Source organism: Diplotaxodon limnothrissa, linkage group LG18, assembly GCF_057381915.1.
Source record: "Diplotaxodon limnothrissa isolate DT_005_m linkage group LG18, D_limnothrissa_male_GT1.1, whole genome shotgun sequence".
Taxonomy (NCBI): Eukaryota; Metazoa; Chordata; class Actinopteri; order Cichliformes; family Cichlidae; genus Diplotaxodon; species Diplotaxodon limnothrissa.
Genome location: NC_140613.1, coordinates 6,774,565 through 6,795,062, shown reverse-complemented (window position 1 = coordinate 6,795,062; position 20,498 = coordinate 6,774,565). Strand labels below are relative to the sequence as shown.

The 20,498-nt window shown below is 42.3% G+C and overlaps 1 protein-coding gene across 4 annotated transcripts in view; it reads right to left on the bottom strand.

Moving 5' to 3' along the window:
• The window catches only part of pard3ab (par-3 family cell polarity regulator alpha, b), a 250,718-nt gene that overhangs the window by 112,995 nt on the left and 117,225 nt on the right, over nt 1-20,498 (bottom strand). For 3 of the 4 annotated variants that reach the window (XM_085378508.1, XM_085378509.1, XM_085378512.1), the window contains exons 6-13: nt 20,216-20,304; nt 18,192-18,275; nt 13,813-13,938; nt 11,502-11,911; nt 8,197-8,336; nt 7,409-7,537; nt 4,743-4,778; nt 2,082-2,129 (exon numbers count right to left, since the gene is read on the bottom strand). In XM_085378508.1, the coding sequence (XP_085234634.1) occupies nt 2,082-2,129; nt 4,743-4,778; nt 7,409-7,537; nt 8,197-8,336; nt 11,502-11,911; nt 13,813-13,938; nt 18,192-18,275; nt 20,216-20,304 (1,062 nt within the window). The remainder of the gene's footprint in view (nt 1-2,081; nt 2,130-4,742; nt 4,779-7,408; nt 7,538-8,196; nt 8,337-11,501; nt 11,912-13,812; nt 13,939-18,191; nt 18,276-20,215; nt 20,305-20,498) is intronic. The other variant, XM_085378510.1, reaches the window with a different exon arrangement.

Sequence of the window (20,498 nt, the reverse complement as noted above, 5' to 3'; positions counted from 1 at the left end):
CCACTCACATCCTGGGTCATTTGATCTCAGTAAATCACATGATAGGGTGGGGCTAGGTTTCACCAATGGATTCGCCTGAAACCTTGGCTGATTGTGATCTACACCCACTCCCATAGGGTTTAAAATCTGGGACTCTCCACCAGTTGCTCTTAGACCTGAAGAAGCTTCTCAGATGAGAGGTGAAACGTCTTTAAAAACCTCAAGAAGTCCAGACGCTTTTCCTTCCAAGCTTCTTAGACTGCAATAACCTGGATGACTGAGAACCTTCACAGACAGTGGGTAGGACTGTTGGCTCACATGTGTAGAGTGACTAGGATCAGGAATCCACTGGTCAGCCAGGAGCTTCCTGTGTGGAGCTTTCATGCACTCTCGCCGAGTACTTCAGCTTCCTCCCACAGTATGTTAGATTGATTGGTGATTCTAAATTGAGCATAGATGTGATTGTGATCATGAATGACTGTCAGTCACTCTGTGTTAGCCCTTTTGTTCCACCTATCACCCTCAGGCTTCAGCGTCCCCACTGTTGAATACATATAAATAATAGGAAAAGCACAATAGGTACTGCTTTAAAGTCAGGCTTTGTTTTATTAGTTATGCTCGCTTAGAAGACACCAGCATTTTAGACTTTAAATAAGAATACTTGTCACCGTTATTGCCAGATAGATTTATGCTGACGTAGGCCATCAGACATGCAGCAGCAATAACCAGCCACCTAATGTGGAAAATGCAGAGTGAGGAATATCATATCAGATCTTTTGAGATAGAGATATGATGCAATTATTACCCCAGTCAGTAGAGCTGACTCGTGGCTATAAACACAGCTCAACAGTGCTAGTTTCTCCAAAGGTTGAATCTGAATGCCTGCCATGGAGTCTGCTGTTATGATCCAGAAATATGTGAGATAATTTCATTAACTTCCTGGAATGAAAACTTTGGTGACTGTGCATTCTCTTTCAGTTAATCAAAAATGAATTACGACCCCATATTCCACCGTTGACAGCATTTATTGCTTAACAAATAAACTGTGCACAGTTGTATAAATGAAATATGGCGTAATGTTTGTTATATTTTTGCAAAACCTTAGAGGAGTCCAAAAAAAAACCCCGGACACGTTCGGTACTTTACTTCATGTAACAACTGCTGTATCGGGTGCTGTATGTTACGAAGCGTTGAAACAAAGAGCAGAACATAGAAGCTTTGATGCATCATGCGCTCACGGTTTTCACCGACTGACTTGTTATTACGAGCTGCAAATGAAATGTTGCACTAATGCACGGCTTTGGTTTGTCATGCAAGTTGTAGTTTAAAAACAAAAATACAAACCCCTCCCACACAACAGCACCACACTTCTGACCTCCTCACAGACAAATACAGTATAATGCTGCCAGATTCTTCTGTAAATATATGCCGTGTCATGGGCGGCCATGCTGAATGCTTTATCACGCTGTGAAAAAAATCCTTCATCATTACACCAAAATGTGCTAACAAATTACCATTTCATAACAGCTTTGTGTGCAGAGAGAAACATTCACATGTGATAGATAGCATCTTGGCACGGCGCTGCTGTAGCATTACTGCTGCTCCTGCTGATGGCTTTTCAATATAGCATTGCAGTAATTTTCCATAAGCCAGTATGACTAATGGCATAAACAATGGAGCTGAATGTTCACGTTATGGGCCCATTATGAAACTATCAGAGCAGGCATGTAAAGACGGATGCCTTTGATCAGCACTGTATTGTAGCAGCCAGGTGCAGAGAAGAGGATTTAAGTCTTAAAGTGTGTCTTAAGTGTGCGTGTGTGAGGCAGAGAGAGAGGCGGGGGGGAGTGAAATAAAGAAAAGGGGAACTAACAAAGACAGAGACAGGAGACGAAACAATGAGAAGAAGGGGGCGAGGAAGAGACAGAAGAGAAAACCCAACAAATTCTTTTGTTTTTACAGACCATTGGGAAAGCAATGGATTGCTTAAATGACTCCCAGTCTATTTGTGCAGCCACCCAAAGTATCTCATTTGCCTTTCATGCCTTTTCCCCCTATACAGCACATAATAGCCCATGCTGTTGATGTCATGCAGCAGTTACCTCTATCAGCCAATGGTGTTTCCCGGCTGTCACAGGCTGCCGTGGATGCTAAAGGGAGCAGTCAAAGTCAACAGGTTAGACACAGAAGCCCCTTAGACATGGACCACTTACTGAGTCCAAGACACTACTTGCAATAAAGAACCTATTTGGCCAGAAAGTTTAAAGTGACTTGACCAAATATGTAACAAAGAGGGTCATGGGCGCTAATGCCATGGATGAAGTGCTAAAAGAAACAGGAGTCTCCTTAATCATTGGCCATTTTTATTGCAATGATTGGAGAGCACGGTGGCTTTACCGCGTAAACATGACAAAACAACTAAAAGTTTTAGCCAACCTCTAAAGCACTACTGTAAAATCGCGCGTGATTTTTGGGTCATTGGACCGATTTCATAAAGCGAGTGCTTTTTCCACTTCACTTGCTGCATTTTGTCTGCCGTGTAACCCTTGACAGAGCTCTCTCAAAGGATGAGTCATGCTGTGCCGGCTTCCAAAAACCCAGCTGAGTGCCGGCAAAGCCGCGGATCTAAAAGCTGTCTACATAGTAAGTTTTGTTAGCTTTTTTTAACACGACTAACTGCACTGTAGAGATGCATAACAGAAAAGTTAAAGAAAATCAACAGACATAATTAAGCTCCCCATGCGGCACGTGAGCCTGCTTTTTGCTTACTGTTAAAGAATTGAAAGCTTTAGATGTTTTAATTAAATGCTTTTCAACTTTGGACAGTTGGCTGAACAAAAGTAATGATTTGAGAGTGATTTGAATTTTCACAATGTTCTATAGTTGTTTTTATTATGTGGTCACTTAAGAAAACTAATACGAGAATGAGGACAATAATAACGAGCTGCTGTCCCAGGGGCACTGCTGTTATCCCGCCTTTTCCATTGGAAAGCTATCTAATACTTGCATGTCCATTAAAAGATGTTCTTTCGGACCCACTCCCTGCCCCTTACACCATCATGGTGCCTCTGCTATTGTTGCTGTTATCGGCAGTGAGATGTTTAAAATGAGGCGCCTGACAACAGATAACATCTGAAAGGCACTGAATCCATTATGGCGGTTGATGTTCCGGGAAAGGGTAAGGAGAAGGCTCATCTGGAGGTTTGGAGTTTGGAAAGCAGGAAAGAAGGGAGTTGAAAAGAGAAGCGAGAGGAGACAGCAGGACTGTGGTGCTTTTTCTTATCAGTCTGGCTCTGGTTCACATCGATCTTTAGGGTGGGAAACCTCCAAAATTGAGGAAACGGACATTATTTTCTTTCATTAAAGACGCAAATTGCAAATTGCTACATTATATATATATAAATAATTAGGCTAGCATCAATTCCTATAAAGATCAGAGTCAGAAAGAGACAAAACCACATGAAACTGCTACACAAACCACACAGACCACCTGGATTGTTCTTTACATTACTGAGAAAAAAGAAATGTGAGTAAAAGGCAAAAGCAAAGCAATTAATTCCCAATAAATATTCCAAAAGTTTAAACTTATAGTGCACTTTTGGAAGGAAGACAGCACAATTCTTCCAAGGATGGCTTATACCATTCCGACTTTAAAATGTGACATTGAAATGCAGCAACGGGAGACACAGTGGTGTTTATCTGCACTTATTCTAATGCTTCTGGAATGATACGCGTCATCTTTTCTGCACATGTGCACACATATGAAATGTGCCAGCTGCAGTCACAATAGTCAACAACGCCCCGCCATAACGCTTCGTCACGACAAGGATCATCCCCACAGCTGGCAGGTAGAACCGCCAATCAGATTAACTGGGCAATTACACTTCTAATGTGCCACGCAAAAACCTAACCAATTACCTGCACTCAGCCAGATGTAACCTGAAGGTAAGGCCAGATGTGAAGATGTGAAGTCTGTTAAATCACAAATCAAATTTGGCATGTAAATGGAGAGTTATGGAAATCTGAATAGCTTTTTAATACGAGCAGTAAAAACAGACGAGCTTTTAACAGCTGCTGCAATCGAGAGCCTTTTTGGGTAATGTGTGCCATAAAGACCACACTGTAACAGTTGGAGACACTGTACATCCTGATGAGGGCTGATTATTCACAGAAGGTAGATTCGGAAACATACTCCATAGGGTACAATCCCAAGATTAAGAATCTCTGTCAGACATTTATAGCACGCTATATACTTTATGTTAAATTCCTCAATTACGGAAACCGTTAATCTATTAAAGCTGTCAAAGTGTCTGTGCACGTTTCACTGTCTGCATTTCCCCCTAAACTAAACTGGGTTTGTTATTCGCCTCACATATCGGAGCGGGTCTGCAGCAACAAGGCCAGACTGACAGCCTTATCCACAGCTAACAAATACAGCAAACTTCCACCTTCACTGGCAAACACAGCTCTGAAGGGAGTTATGGAGCAAATTATACTGCAGCACAACTTCAACAGCCACATACTGATGAAGCATGAAATTGTGACTTGTTACAGCGACTCTAGCTAGAGATTTAAATTAGTGACTAACACTATAGGTAGGGTACCGACTTGCACTCTGATTAACCAGCTAGTTTAGCAGCAGAGGCTGGATGCATGCATAAGTTGGGTGATAAGAGCAGGAGGGGGAGTTTGGGCTAAATAAAGAGTTGTTAAAGAAGAGAGGTGGAGGTTTGTTGCAGGTCGGTGTAAGGGTGGTGTCTTACCAAATCTCTGGGGATTTGCATCTGGGGCTCAGCATTCTAGAGGATGGAGGAGGGACAGAAGAATCAAAAGTAATCAGGAAATAAAATATACTCATTTACATAAACAGTGAACATTCGACTATAACAGAAATCAGGGAACTAGTGGATAAAGTTAGGCAGTTCAAGAAAAAGCACATGCAGGATATGAAAATGATAAATCTGACGAGTGCAGAGACTTTGAGTATCAACCGTGGCTCGGAAACAACTGAAGCGGTCGCAAAGACAAAATGTCATATCATCGAAATGCTGTCTTTGCATCTGCACAAACTTACAGTTTCACTTTCATGTACTCTAGATTTTTTTAACCATCCAGCTGTGCCCTATCGCAAGATGAGACAAACATCCAGATTGCTTTCATCGCAAGAAAAACGACCCGAATAAATTCACAGCCACAATCTTTACAAGTAAAATCCTCCGTGTAGACCGAGATTCTGAAACATTCACACAGTTTTGACTGTAAATAAAAAGTCAGCATCAGTCATCAAACAAAACAACAACAACAACAAATCTTGGTGAGCACCAGAATTTAGCCACGCCCAAAGTGCGGTTCAAAAAGGATCGTCAAATGCATTCGGCACAGTTTAGTAACCGCTTTGAAAAAGTTGCTTGAATTTAACTACATTCAAAACTGTAAAGGACAGAGCTGCTTTTTACAATCCTGCTTCTCTCTGAAACTAAATGTGATTTTATGCCAGATTCTTGCATTGGTGATGCAGGAATTTGAATAAAAATACAGCAAATCTGAATAACATTTCCAATTTCTTTGTTATCCTACCATTACAGTGTAAGCTCAATTTCCTGCTCAGCGTATTACGTGTCACACTGATGTAGTTTCACATTAGTGATAAAATAGATTGTTCAGCTTAGATTAAGGGCTTTTATACCTGCTGAGAATTATGTCACCTGTAATACAACAGCTGCTCACTTAATTCTTTTCATTACTCTACATTAGATTTAATATATTAGGCTTAGTAATCGCCATTTGTAATTCATAACTATGTGCCAAGAAAGCCCGATCTCGTTTTTTTTTAAGCTTAAATTACCCAAGTAATGCGCTACTGTGAATTTAGAACATCTTTCACCCTTATGTTGTTGTTAACTGACAGACCGTTTCGTCTCTACAGGCTCTAAAACGCAGAAGAAAAAGTGCAGTCTAGCGTTAGATAGAGACTCGAGCTGCTCATTTTGAGCACTGGACCTCATCTCCCTCGAGTCCCATTTCAGCCCTTTCACATCGCACTCTCCACCCTCTGCAGCTGATAACCACAGATCAAATAAATCCTGCCATCTAACTACCAGCTATGCAGAGTCAGCCAGACTTAAAGCTCTGCTGTAATCTAAAGATGAGTATCGACCAGTGTGGCAGTTTGCCTCATCAAACTTCACCCATGGCGACAGCTAGCCAATAGCCTCATCTGCATCGCTCACTGTGATAATTGTCACCAATCAGCCGTTTGATTGGCACCGCTTGCTAGTGAATAGCTGTTTGTGGCTCTGCTGGCTGTCATGGCTTCTGAAGGTAGAGGGAGAAATAAATTTTTGCTACAGCAGAGCAGAGATTTAAGGCTGTTTGATGCCATTACTCACGTTAGTACTCGATAAGCTGTGTGTTAAAGCTAGCAGAGGTAGGGAGATAGCAGAGAAACCTTGACTGTTGCTGTAGAGTAAACACCAATGTGGTTTAAAGCGCACCCACAGCCTCCACTGTTCACTTCCCACACATTAATAAAGCCACTTAATTCTCTGTGTTCTGCCATCTTGCTTCTGCCTTGGTCATTATAAGCTCCCTTCCTGATTAAAAAACACAACTTTGAGGCAACGCCATACATCCTGTTACATGTTTCTGCAAAGATAATTAAGTACAACATCTGGCACCATGTAAAAACATGAACTTCATGAACATAAACAAACATGAAAACTAAATTAGCATCAGTATGCATGAATCACTGAGAGTGGCTTCTGCCAAGACTGAGTGACAGCAGCAGCATCCAAAAACTGCTCACAAACAGTTGTATTTCAGTTTGTAAAATGTAATGTGTGTAGACTACGCCTGATTGATATTCAAGCCAAGTGTATTTTTCACTCTCTGCCTGCTACCTGCCCTGCGTCTGTCTTTTCATCCACACATCCATCAATCTACCGAGTCAGCTTGGAGGCAAAACACAGTGAGAGGAGATGGAAATGCAGATGCAGAGAAGGTTACCCACCAAATGTGAAGAAAGAAAGGGAGCTGGTGAAGGAGGATGGAGAGGAGGGTGATGGATAATGAAAGACTGAAGACAAAGTGAAATCGAGAAGAAAGGAGAGGGTGAAAAGACAGCTCTACAGGTTTCCACCGAGGCTAGCCGCGACTTGATAATAAAGAGCGGTGCGGCGATGGAGCAGGATCATCAATCTGCATGCTCGGCTAGCGTGCTGTGTTAGCTGGGAAATGAGAAGACGGCACAGCCCTCACTGGAAGGATTAACAGGGCTTGTGACAGCTCAGGATCACACACGGAAGTGCTCACACACATGTGCCAGAACACACCATCTCTGTATATACATAAGTTACATATATATGTCATGATATGTAATTCATTATGGTGACAGGGTGAAGAGCTGCAGTGAGGCGAGCAGCCAACGTACCACTTCTCGGGGTAGGAAAGAGTCCTCCTGGCGTAAAACCAGCAGACCCACAGCCCCGCCCATGGGTGTAGCTCTAAGCAAGGAGACCACTTCCTCCTGGGTCCGCCCATTCAGGTCCACGCCATTCACCTGAACAGGAGGAGGCACAGTAATTGGGTTAACTCTACATTATCTTGTATGGATTATTATCTAGGCTTGTTTTAAAAAAAGGTGAAACACTCAAATCTCTTAATTACGCCTTTTGGCCGTGACAGAAAAGCAGCAACACTTTACATTTTTATCAAAGCGGCAGATGGTTCGTTTTCTAATTTGATTAGTCGATCAACTAGTCGCTTTAGCCCTAGTTCAAACAAAGTTTGAAAATGAGAAAAACATGAGGATAAAAGGATTGAAAGTTTTGGTGGAATAACCCCGTACATTCAGAGCTGCACAGTGTAATCCTTTATGCAAATGGTTTGCAACGTGGGATGATGCAACTTCAAAAGCCGTTCTGTTTTTGCTGCACGAGATAGCGTGTGGAAGCATAGTCTTTGATTTAATTTCAGGATCCACATTTCCATTTAAAACAGTTACGAGAAAGGAATGTGTTACACTTCAGCAGATGGCAAGCAGCGTATATCACATATTTAAAATTGCCGTTTCGCGTGTTTTGGAACGAAATCACCGTTCCTACGTGATGCACATCTACCTTCCAGATCACAATCGCCATCTAAGACTTTATTAAATGACTAAATTAAAGCCTCCTCACACACGCCTTGTAAAGCATTACCGCACTTTTCTGCACTTACCTCTAGCAACCTGTCTCCTGCCTTGAGACGGCCATCTTGGATAGCAGCTCCTCTAGGCAGGATATTCTTCACGTAGATGGGTGCTGAGCCCCCGATGGGAACATCCCGTGACGTTATACTGAAGCCGAGTCCCTCGGGGCCTGCGGGATGAGCGGGTGAATAAGTGAGGATGCAAAATCGAATGATAGGATCTGGTTTTATCTTGACGCACAGTCTCCTCTGTACCTCTGGATCTCAAGCTGCTAAAAATATGTTAACATTCAACTGATAAAACTCTCCTGTATCTGAGAGGGCAATAATATTGGCTGGTGTTTTGGGAGACATTTAGCTGAGAGTCAAGTGGGTTCTTTCATTAGGAGTAAAGGGTTGGTATGAATATAGTTGTCCCACCCGAGGGGAACACTTGACCCATTAACAATGAGTACCTCATCTCTTTTAATAGAGCACACTCCTAACCAGTTTTTCCAGCACCATCATCCAGTAACAAGTGGCCCACCTTACCTGAATTAAAGAGTGCGTCCCCCAGTGTCAGAGGAGATAACTGCAATCCACGTTAATAAGTGAGGCCATTGTTTAGGCCACTGTGAATTTACTACTGCAACATCGTGATAAACACGATCCGCCTGATTCTGTCTGATTCAGCTCAGCATGCAGCTGAATGATTACATCATACTTTCAGGAAATAATCAGTAGCATATCACAATGCTGAAAAAAACCAGAGGCAATATAATCAGCATTACAGCGACAACCGGTGCTGTAAATTTCACAATAAATGCCTCTCACACCATCATTTATGAAAACTGACTCTGTGTTTTGAGAAGAATACACCAACGAGTCTCTCCTTTCCCTCGTGACCTGGCCTATAAGGCACACAGTACCCCGAGATGTTGTTGATCTACATGTGCTCATTAACCTGTGTTTCTGTGGGCGGATTGCATTTGGCTTGTGTACGTTTGTAAGTTTTGCCTGCAACCTCGTACGAGTGCATCATTATGAGCCATTAGGAACGCAGGTCTCTGTCTCATATTATCCATATTCCTAGCAGACAAACAAACTATTTCCTATTATTGGGCAACTTGAAGTTGCAGGAAATGAAGAGAAATCCTCTACCCTGTCAGCACAGCACTTAAGTAGGTTTGTGGTGAATAATTAAAGTAGTTTGTACATTGCAGGGCAATGAAAATGCATGCTTTTAAAGTCTCAGTTTGAACCAGTCAATAATTACACGCAATTATGTTGTGCCAATAAGAAAGTTCAGCCTGAAGAAATGTAATACTTTTGCTTGATTTTTAATTGGAAATTGAAAAACAACCTGGGTCAAAAAAAAACAACACGCATTACACAACAGGGTTAGGGAGCGGGTAACCAGAACTTTTCATCTGCAAATGCAATGCAGCTCTAAACCTTTCTACACAAAACCTGCAGGTCCAGAACAGAAACGTCTAAACGAGCAGGACCGGACAACTGCAGATACTGCAGGTAAAAAAAAAGCAGTGAATTAAAACTGAACTGAGCATTTACGGTCGTGAGTGGATGTCTGACACAGAGTTCTCTGCAGCATGTGTGAAGGAAAAAACAGCACAATGTCTGGTGTATTTCTCCAGATAATCAACATACTTGAGTAACTTCTCCCACATAAAGATTACTGTACAAGTGCTCAGAACTTGTGATCGTGTGATATGTTTCTGTAAATAAACCATTTGAACAGATATGTGTGTCAAAAAAAGTTAATATAAGAACAATGAGGAGCATTTTTGCTGTATAGGGGTTTTGGCCTTAATCCCCCCTGCCTGTCTGAATGAGCCGATGAAAAGAATAGCACAACACTTAGCCATCCTGTTTCACATCCTCTACCTAATCCCCTGCATTGATGAGCCAATCAACTTCCCGCAGGCATTCGAGGTGCGGCATTAAACTCACCGGTAAATGCTTGTAGAGTTCCTGGCTTTAAACAGGGAGGAGGATCTTTAAAACTCCCATTAGCTTGATTAAGACATACCTAAGCAATTTCCTGTGCAGAAATAAGATTCTGTGATTGATTTTGATACTCCCTGGGATTTGCAAGGAGCCTGGTGTCTGATTCAAGCACATAAGAAATGCAGGAGCTTAATCTGCGCTCAAAGCTGTAGGCTTAAGTCGGTACTCAAAACAAAACAGATGAGCCAAACAGCCTCTTGGGAATCACTGTTAATCCATGTAAGTGTCTGCTCCAACAACAGCAAACAAAGGTGGAATGAGAAAAGATAACATCTTTGACTGTGAACATAGCAGATCTCCTGCCATATCATGCACAGAATGCAGCGTTTTCACAAGTGTTTTGTCAGCAAGAGGGCAGATGAGGATGAGAAGAGTGAAAAAAACCTGACAGAAGAATGGATGGTAAGAACTGTGAGTCAGGAATTTTTAAAAAGCAGCTGGACGTTTTTATGTTTTATGTTCTGGCTTGATTCCCGCCCCATGAGAGAGGACAGGTTTGGGTGAAAACTTCAACGGGCATATGGTGCAGCCCTGTCAGACTCTTTGCTGTGGCATTTGACAGTGCACGGGGACGAGCGGCTGCTTAGCAACAAGCTCTCTGGCCCTGAGACCTGGCACCGACACCTGGAATCCTGTTGGCAGAGGTTTGCACCACCTGTGTCCACTGTCAGTCAAAGCGTACACCAGGATCCCTGCAGCTTTGCAGTCCTAACGTCGCCTGTTGCTCCACATTTCCATCTAAGCAGATGCTGTTTGCTTTTATCACCCACTTTTTCACATCTTACATCAGTACGGATAGCTCTGGATGGGGTTTTTAAGCCTCTTACAGCCTCGTTCACATATTCCACGCTTCCGTGCTTGAACCATCTTCCAACAGTGTTCCTACACTTGCTTGCAAGGAATCGGGAAGCTGCTTGTTTATTGGGTAGAAATAAAAAGGTTAGACTGATGCTGTGTATTCCTCTAAATCTTAAAAAGCCAGAGAAATGCACAGCACGAGAAGAGACTCACAGATCCTCTGGAAAGAGTCTCAGTATGCTTCAAAAACAACAACAAACCCAACCCTTTTACAGCCGCTAGGATGACTTTGCTTTTTTCTTCCTCAGAAACAATAAAGATCTTTTCTGATGATGAAAGCTCCAAATGTTTTTGTGGATCATGTGTTAATATTTACTTAACAATGAAAAACTTAACCTCATGACATTCTAAGACATAATTAATGTTAATAATAAGCTTATGAGACTAGTTATGGTTTATGATCTATTATCTTTGAGTTGAAACCATCACTAAGGCAGAGTTTGTGCGTTTTTGTGGAGATCTCTCCTCACCTTTCTTTAGCTGAATGCTGAGCCTCCTCCCGACTTTTTTCGTATAGCCTCCTGCTGGCGTGGAATTCATCCCCTTCTGCGGTGAATGGGCGTGACCTGTCGGGGGCTTGGCCGCAGAAACCGCGGGGTGAAGCAGAGGGGGGTAACCGTCAGTCGGCTCTGAGAGCACATGGGGGTACGGCTGGGAGTGTGGGTGCGTTTGGGAACCGTGCCGGGACATCCGCTGTGGCGTGTGGTCGATGCCTGACACAGTGCTGCCGCTGAGGGAGTCGGGGCTGAAACGGCCCGAGGCGTACACGGGGTTCCTCTCAGCGTGGGACAGCTGCTCGTAGTGGGCCTTCATCGATGACGGCACCACGTGGAACATGATGACCGGAGAGCGCATGGCTTGACGGAACATATTCTGGGCTCTGGGATAAAGACAGTGGGAGGAAATTTGCCAGTTTTACGATGGTTTAAGGACATGGAGAGAACAAAGGATAGACACAGAGGCAAAACTCAACATACTTAACAATCAAGTGCAATACTTGTCTGTACAAACTTGCCAAGTGGAGCACTCCATCTACCCAGTGTCTCTCAAACACACACACCCAGTCGTACTATATATAAAATCCATCTTCGCCCACCTGAACATTCTGACATGTTAATTAATACTCATTGCCAGCGTGAGCGGCTCTAGAAAGTGACTGAACCCTCCCCAACAGCTCCATCGCATAATCCCCTCATTTGGCTCCAGATGAAGGAGACCTCCAGTCGTCGAATACTTTGCAGAAAATCCTCTTTTAAAACCCCTTCGGTCTGAGCTCGTGTACATTAGGTGTGAATGGAAACTTATGTTGGCTGTCAGCGCCCTGTAAAACCAAAGCCTTGTTAGCGCCACCTGTTTCAATAAAGCAAACGTGGGTCCCCTGACAGCTGAACAGACGTTTGAGAAAATGCTAGGCCGCGAGAATTTCTATCGCTCCCCCTCCATCCCCAGACCGATAACCAAAAGTCGCGCTGCCGAAGAATTTCTTTGTGAAATTCCGGGCCTCTTTTCCCAGCTACCAACAACCTTCCCTCAGGGGGACGGTCTCGTCACGGTGTCTTTACAATCTCAGGCTGGATCGAGTGTCGGAGGAGATGTAGTCTGCCCCCTTATGAAAATAAATAACAAGAGCAACTGTTGCACTAATGCACTTGTCACAACACTATGTATGGAAGCTTTATTCCCACCCATCACATAACTTGTGGCTCCAACTGTGGGAATGGCTGGAACATGACAACATGACCGGGATCCAGGAGTTTGTTGGTTCACCCAAATTATTCTTATATACCTCCACTCATACTTTTGGTGCAACTGCTCAATTTCTACCCAGTAAACAGATCTGACAGCATATTCCTGGTATTATCAACACAGGAATTCTGTGTCATGTAAGAGATAATACTAAAGTAAAATCCCATTAATCTCCATTATAATGAGGTGGTAGCAAAAGTCTCAAAGCCTGAACTTATCAGAAACCAACCAATATGATCTGTGTGACTAGATTCTGATTTTATTAGTTTGTTAAATGGGGAAATATATGTTTGACTCTTTACGTTTCGAGGAACGGTTAAATCCACCAAGACGCATCTATACATGGTCACATGTGGGTGGTACTTTGCATAATAGGTGTCTTACATAACGTTCATCAGTTTGGAGCAGCTTATTGCATTTAAAACATGCATATACTTTTCGTATAAATGTAATGCTGGCAAAAAAACATCGCAAACAAAAAAGCATCGCTGCATTGCAGATATTGCATGTACTGTATACACAGCATATAGGTTCTCATGCATCGTACGGGATCTAGAAAATGGGTGGATGTGTGAGTTTGGTTAGGCAGGGAATAAAAGCAGGAGACATGAACAGCACTGAAAAAGGAGAAGCTGTGAATTTTAGGAGATTTATTCCCATTCCTTCTGACAGAAGAAAAGAGAAAGTAGTGAGAGTAGGAGTCCAGTAGAGCTGTTACTGTTACTGAAACACAAGGAAATAAAGGCTAAGAGGATTGCAGGAACGACTTGAGGAATTGAGGCTCTGACCTACAGGAGTTAAGTAGGGAAAGGTTAGCTTAGCACAGTGACAGGCAGCAGAGGAGACTGTGCGCCGGCAGGAGAGGGAGTAAAATAGGCATGAGGAGAGAGGAGAGCAGCCAAAAAAAGAAGAAGAATGTTTCAGACTATGGGTATAAAAAGTTAGGGAAGAGGCGATGGTGCGAAAAAGCCATTCACACAGGAAGACCAGGGATCAGCAGAGCTCAACAACGGCTCCCGTGAGCTGCAGTCTTACTGTTCAAATCTGATGTTTCGCAGGTCTCCGTTATTGATACGGACGATACAGTCGTTCTCCTGGAAGAGGCCCTGCTGCTCGGCCTTCCCTCCTCTCTCCAGACGCTTGACCAACAAGCCAAGAGTCCTGAAATGTTCAGAAGTTTATGTCAAGAGGATGCAGTGTCTGTGGACTCAACATGGCTGTTAAAACACTGTGGCCTGCACAGCCGGGTGAAGAATACACTAGGACTTTTTTGCACACTGTATAAAAGCTGGCTAAGAGTCTTTGTCCTTGTGAGGGGTTATAAAATCTTCGCTTTGATATTCGATATAGTTTAGATTATTCTGACCACAGAAAATAATTCTCTTTTTTATTTTAACAATCCCTCTTCCCGTGGCCAGATGGTTATTCAAGAATCATCAATGTGAAGCTAATGAAAAGCCCTTTTTTTGGCAAAAAAGACAGCTATGCCTAATTGCTGCCTCTGCTTCATCATGCAGTACTAGTGAAGAGAGCACAGTGTGGTCCTGTCATTTGCATCATCAGTGTACCAATGAGGCTTATGAGAGAAAATAGTCGCATCACATCAGGGTGCTTTAGAGGCTGTGTGTGGGGGAGGCATCTATTCAAAGGCAATCAACACATTCAAAACCTCAAATGTAGTTCTGGTCGGGTTGACGCTTTGCATGTGTTAATTTTCGAAACTCTTAAGCTCCTCTGTCCTTTTTCTGAATACAAAGTAAACAGAGTGGTTTCTGAGAGGAATAAAAAAACAACAGTATTAAAGACTGATGGCAGACAGTAGCTGGTATATCACGCTGTAGCTCTTCAGCCATGCTGAGCTTCAACGCTTGTCGCTCTGTAATCCAGTGTGGCAAACTGGCTTATGACTCCCCGCACAGCCACAGCGAGGGGCTAACTTCACCTGAAAGGGCGCTTTTTGGATTATAGACCAGAGAACGAGGAAGAAAATCAGCTATGGGTAGGGAAGACGGCGCGACCCTAATCGAGTCTTCTTCGGCATACAGCCCATGTCTGAGAGCATCAAGGATTTTTCGAGGGTAGTGTGAGCGAGTGTTGCCTAGGTAAATTGGGTTGATTTTAGGCTTTAATACTTGCCCTCGCCTCGGGTTTATAACTCAATATGAATGAGAATGTGATTACTCCGGGGGGCAGAAAAGTTCAGGAGTTGAAAAAGTTCAGAGACAATTCAGCTGATTGAATTTGAGTGAGAACACAATGTGATTTGCTGTGGAGGGGCCCATTTCTCTGATGAAAGCTGGGCATCTTAATCTTGGTGAACCACCCAAACTGACATTTCCCCAATAGCAGAAAAGCACATTATAAATGTGCTTTTAGGCTGATTACATTGGGCAGAGAGAAAAGTGATATGATCTTGATTTTCAATAAAGTACAACGGAGACTTTACAGTCAGTGATGGCATTTGGGAGTCTTAGTTTAGACTGATACGTAGAGGAAGTCTGGGAATAGGGCTGTTCGATATCGGATGACGATATAAAATCATCTATCGTTTCATTTTATGCTATCGTTTGTTTCGTGGTGTCGCAAAATAAACTGTTTACGACAATATTTTTTCATCGTTTGGATGGTCACTGTAGTGGCTATATTTCTTAAAGTTCTCTCTTTCTCTTATATTTAATATAACCACATTACGGACGGACAAGTCCGCGTGTTTATTTTCCACATAAACCTTTCACAATAGAGCTCAAGATCCTGTTGAGACTTTTCAAAATAAACTGAAAATACGTGAAAGAGTATGCAGCGTGTTTACGGATGAGAAGCAAAAAAGAGGCGTCAGGTGCTAAAAAATAAACCTTAGACTCAAACGTTAGAACAGGCGTTTCCCCGCAGCACGCCGTGTAATAAATACTTACAAAGAAAACGGCGGCCGTTACAACTTATGTCTAAAAATGTGTCGTTTTATGCATCGGTTAAAACACTCGACTCCAGGTACACGACGCACAGCTGGAAACACTTCAGGCAAGTCGAACTGCCCGAGATTCACAGAATTTACAGAAAATGTTACATTTTTGTGATTTATATCGTTAGCGGGACGATAGATGTCTTATATCGGGATATGAGATTTTGGTCATAGCGCACAGCCCTATCTGGGAATGTGCGGGGCTGCGGTTGGCTGGTGGGAAAATATCTGAGACAGGAAATACCTTGGCACTATGACATTATATTAGACCTAAATAACCTGGTCAGTGCTGGGGTTTATGCTTTTTTTTTATTTTTTTAAGGTCTACATGTAAACTTCAGCTTTAAAACTATGCAGACAGCTAGCTGCAGGGGTTTGGCTCTATAGTTTTGTTATAACCTCAAAGGCATTCATGATGTGGATCTTCACAAACCAGATGTGAAATTCCACTAATTCCTTCAGAGTTTCGTTCCATGTGCGCTTCTGAATGAGAGCGTATAGATGTGTGTGTTGAGTGCACTGCTCAGTGTATTCTTTAAATAATGTAAAGCTGATGTGACAGCAGCCACAGAGAAATAAAACGGTCACCTGCAAACCCCAAACAGCCATGATTAATCACTGTAAACTGGCAAATTGCTTCATGATGCCGGCATGAAAACCACTGTGGTCGCGCATGTGTGTGTGCGTGCTTGTCATTCAGCCTGTATGAGTGATGAAGTTATTACACTTTGCCACCAAAGAGGAATGTGTGGCATGCATGGGCATTACTGTGAGGGAGTGTTTCTGAGGTAATGCAGCCCGCTTCTCTCCAGGGGTTTTGCAAAAAATCAAAAAGGCCAAATTAACACATTTCGTGACATTTGTTACCAGAAACCAAATTCTACCAAAGAGAATTTCTTTTATGAGACTACAATAAGGCTGACAAGTCATCAGCTAAAGTGGGCAATTTTCTTTTTTCCTATTTTCTTTTCTTAAATATAAAACCTGTCAGACGTGTGCCAGTGGCAAAAACTAAAACTATAAGTGAAAAGATATATTTAAAAAGAAAAGAAAGGCAGAGACCAAATGTTTGCAAAAAATCCTAATTAAACGCAGCCGATTAGCAGAAAGAATTTAACATAATGCTACATGTTATAATTGTGTTCTGCATCGTGTGTTGCTAACACTTTCCTGTGGAACCCCAAATACATAAGAGTCTGATCTTTATAGCGCTTTTGTGTGCTCTGCAGTGCTATCCATCAGTCTAGATAGTTATGTTGTACTTTGGCCAGTTTTTGAGATATTGGCTTTCGAAATGTGATGCAGCACAGCAAAAGCCAGCCAAGCATGAAGACTGAGAATCCAAAAACAGCCGAGCAATGACGCAATCAAGAAAAAACACATTCTTTACGTCACCATCTGCAGACATGTCTCAAAACTATGATCAAAAAACGGTTTATTGAACAGTTTCTGATGCATAAACTGCAAATAAACGACTCGATATTTTGCCCCAAGTCGTTGTCCAGCAAACTTTCTCATCTATGAAGGGAAAACACTCGGCTCGGGTGCAAAGTGGACCAGCAACATCTGTCCCCTCTTAGTGAGGCCAAACTGGAAACACTGGAAAAACTGGACTGTGGCCATAGCACAATTTAATTTAAACATAGTGGCGTTTTTAATCAAAAGTACAATACTTTATAAATAAGTTGCCACAAACTAAACCACATTTATAACTAAAGCTTTTAGGCATATTCATGAAGAAATTTTACAATTTTATGACATGCTGTATTAAAAAAAGTAAACAAATATTGGACTTTAGCCTGATTGCTTTGGATTTAATGAAAACTCAAGACCAGTGTGATGGCACAGGGAAAAAAAAGCAAAATCAGCAGGAATGTCTTTATCCAGAATTCATGATCTGCTTACTTAAAGACAAAAAAAATCCCCACAAACTTTGCTATGAGCAGTTACCTACAGGAACTCATTTCTTGCTGAATACATCCGCCTAATGAGGCGCAGCTACTGTAGCTAATCTTACAGCTATTGCTGTCAATATTTACGTCTTGTAACACTGTCATGAATAGATGCATGCAAGTTGGTAGAAGTTGGTTAGAAAGAAAGTTCCAACATGGAACTTGATACATTAAATGTATTTTCTGGCTGTTTGAGCATCATAAGGCTACTGCAGCTGGACTGCAATATATTCAAGAGCAATCAGACAGATGATACCCCAGAACTGGCAACTGGTATCAAAAGAATCTAGATGGATAAAAAGCACTGCAGGTCACAGAACAAAAAAAAGGCTGAATTGGGCTGAATTGGCCCTTTGCGCACACATATTTTAAATATCTAAGACCTTTATGCAAAAACCTGTTAACGTAGTTAAACCCGTGGACACCATGTCTGAATGGCCCTAAGATTTATTTTCTTCTAGCCTGTCTGAAGAGCACAGCGGTTCTGCTCTGGTTATTTTTACCTGCGGTCCCTGCCACTGAAAGGCACCACGTGGATCCCCAGGGGCCCACCGTCGTTTGACACCTCCACCAGTTTGACAATGTCTCTGGGATCGGAGACGGATGAATGACAGAGAGAGACGGGGGTGGGTAGGGGGGTTGGGGAGGAGGTGCGGGGTGGAGATCAGAGGAGAGGGGTGACACCATGTGGGCAAAAATAAAAACAGGAAATGAGGCAATGAAGACAGAAACATTATGACAAGAGCTCAGTGGTGCAAACAAACAAATAAAAATAGAAGTCAGAGGAGACAAAAAGCACAATAAAACAGAGCAATCCAAAGAAATCAAACACATGTACGGGAAAACAAAAAAAAAAGGTTTTCAAAAAAACCCTCACACCCCCAATTCGGACTTAAGATGCTCTTCAGAGGGTGTAATGAGACAAATGCAGTGTGTTTGCTTTTTGGTGCATGGGACCTTAATCCTACGACACATTAATATCTGTGGAGTGGAAAATTGCCCTTTCAAAGCCGGAATTAAGCTGCATGTAAGCGAATGGGTGCTGTTTGAAGTTGTACACAGTGGGGTAGAAACTGAGTGTTAATTAGAAAGTTCCTAAACCAAATGGTACAGAAAACAATCAAGTCAAATCAATGTAACCGCACCACACAGACACATTTAACATCCACTTATCCAAGAAAGAAATATGTCAAAATTTGAAATTTAACACTGTAGCACTAATAAGTTCCCTAAAGAGGAATTCAGCTTCCTCTGCTCTGCTGGAAAATCTCTTCTGGCAGCACTGAAATGCACAGTCAAACTTGGCAAGAAAAAAAGAAGAAAGGAAGCAACTTCCTGACAAGATGCTGGATCAACATATCAGGTTCCTTGAGAACAAATGGTACATGTTACTCAGATTTGAGAGGTGTGTGCATCAGCGACTTGACAAACAAGATATGTTTGTGCATTTCTGCAGAGGTAGTTTTTTTTTTTTAAAGCACATCTGATGTCCTTGAGTAAGCAACAAACCAAAACGTTCCAAAAAGTTCTACAAAAAGCTCAAGTTTACTGATGTTTTTGGCTTTTGCATGTAGAAACTGAAAACAGCGACGGGGGAGACCTAATAATGAAAAAACTGACAGAAAGTTGCATTCTTAAAGCATTTATATGTAAATTAGAATGTGTGCTGATATCCATTTAAAAGCAAAGAAAACCCAAAACAGTTCCAGCTATTTGCATTTCTGAGGCTGACCATACACTGGCAAATATTATAAAGATGCAAGATCTAATCCATCCACAGCTTTGATACAACGACTATGATTAGCCCAGGGAAAATGGGCCCCTTACTGACAACTAAGAGGCAGGAGAAACCAGAGTCTCTGGGAAATCACAGGAATAATAATACCATACCTGCATATTAAACTGGAAGCATGCAATGGAGCAAAATAACAAAACAAAACACAGTTGTTAATAACAGAAGCTGAATGGGTTAGTGCGTGGGAGAGCTCTGATGGCGAGACGAGGATCATTTTGCTCCCACAAAAGAGAATTATGTAAATCAGAAAGCAGGGCTGAAAATGAGATTTTCGACAAACAAACCTCGGCTACAATATAGAACCTGCTGCTTTAGCTTTTAAGTGCCTATTATGTGAAGAAAGCAAGCGGAGAACAGATTTACAACGGTCAACTCTGAAGAGATATTCTAGTCTCGAACAACCAAAGTTGTTACTTCTTCGTGTTAGGTTGTGTCCATCATACTTAACACTGCACGTACCAGGTTGCTGAGATGAGGAAACAGTATCGCAGTATTAGCAAGACATCAGGCGCTGGCTTACAGAGGTGTGGCGACACCACAAATATTGCAAGTTTCAGCCAATACATTTAGTTTAAACACACATAATTCAATGTATAGTGCAATTATTGACCAGCAAAGGTTGAATGATCTTCTGGTCAGAGTTACTTGGAGAGGATGAGATTGACAAAGCTGCGCGTCCTCTACAACCATCATTCTAGCGAAGGCAAAGACGCTGATCAGCGAGTGACTTACTCTAGTGACCTCACAGCAGTGTGGTCAATGGAGTCAGCTCGGCCAACAGGCTCAATCCGTCCGTTTTCTTCTTCTCTTGCCGCTTCCTCCTGGAACGAAACAAAAGGAGAGAAAAAAGAAGAATTTGGTGTGAGTGACACTCAAAAAGCACAAGAAGACTTGAGCCTGAATCTCTTTTACATAAACAGATTAATCTGAAACATTCAGCTCAGCCACCAGATTACAAGTGTGAGGTAGATGAATCCTGTTTTAGTTCAAGGACTGAATGATGTCCATACGACTG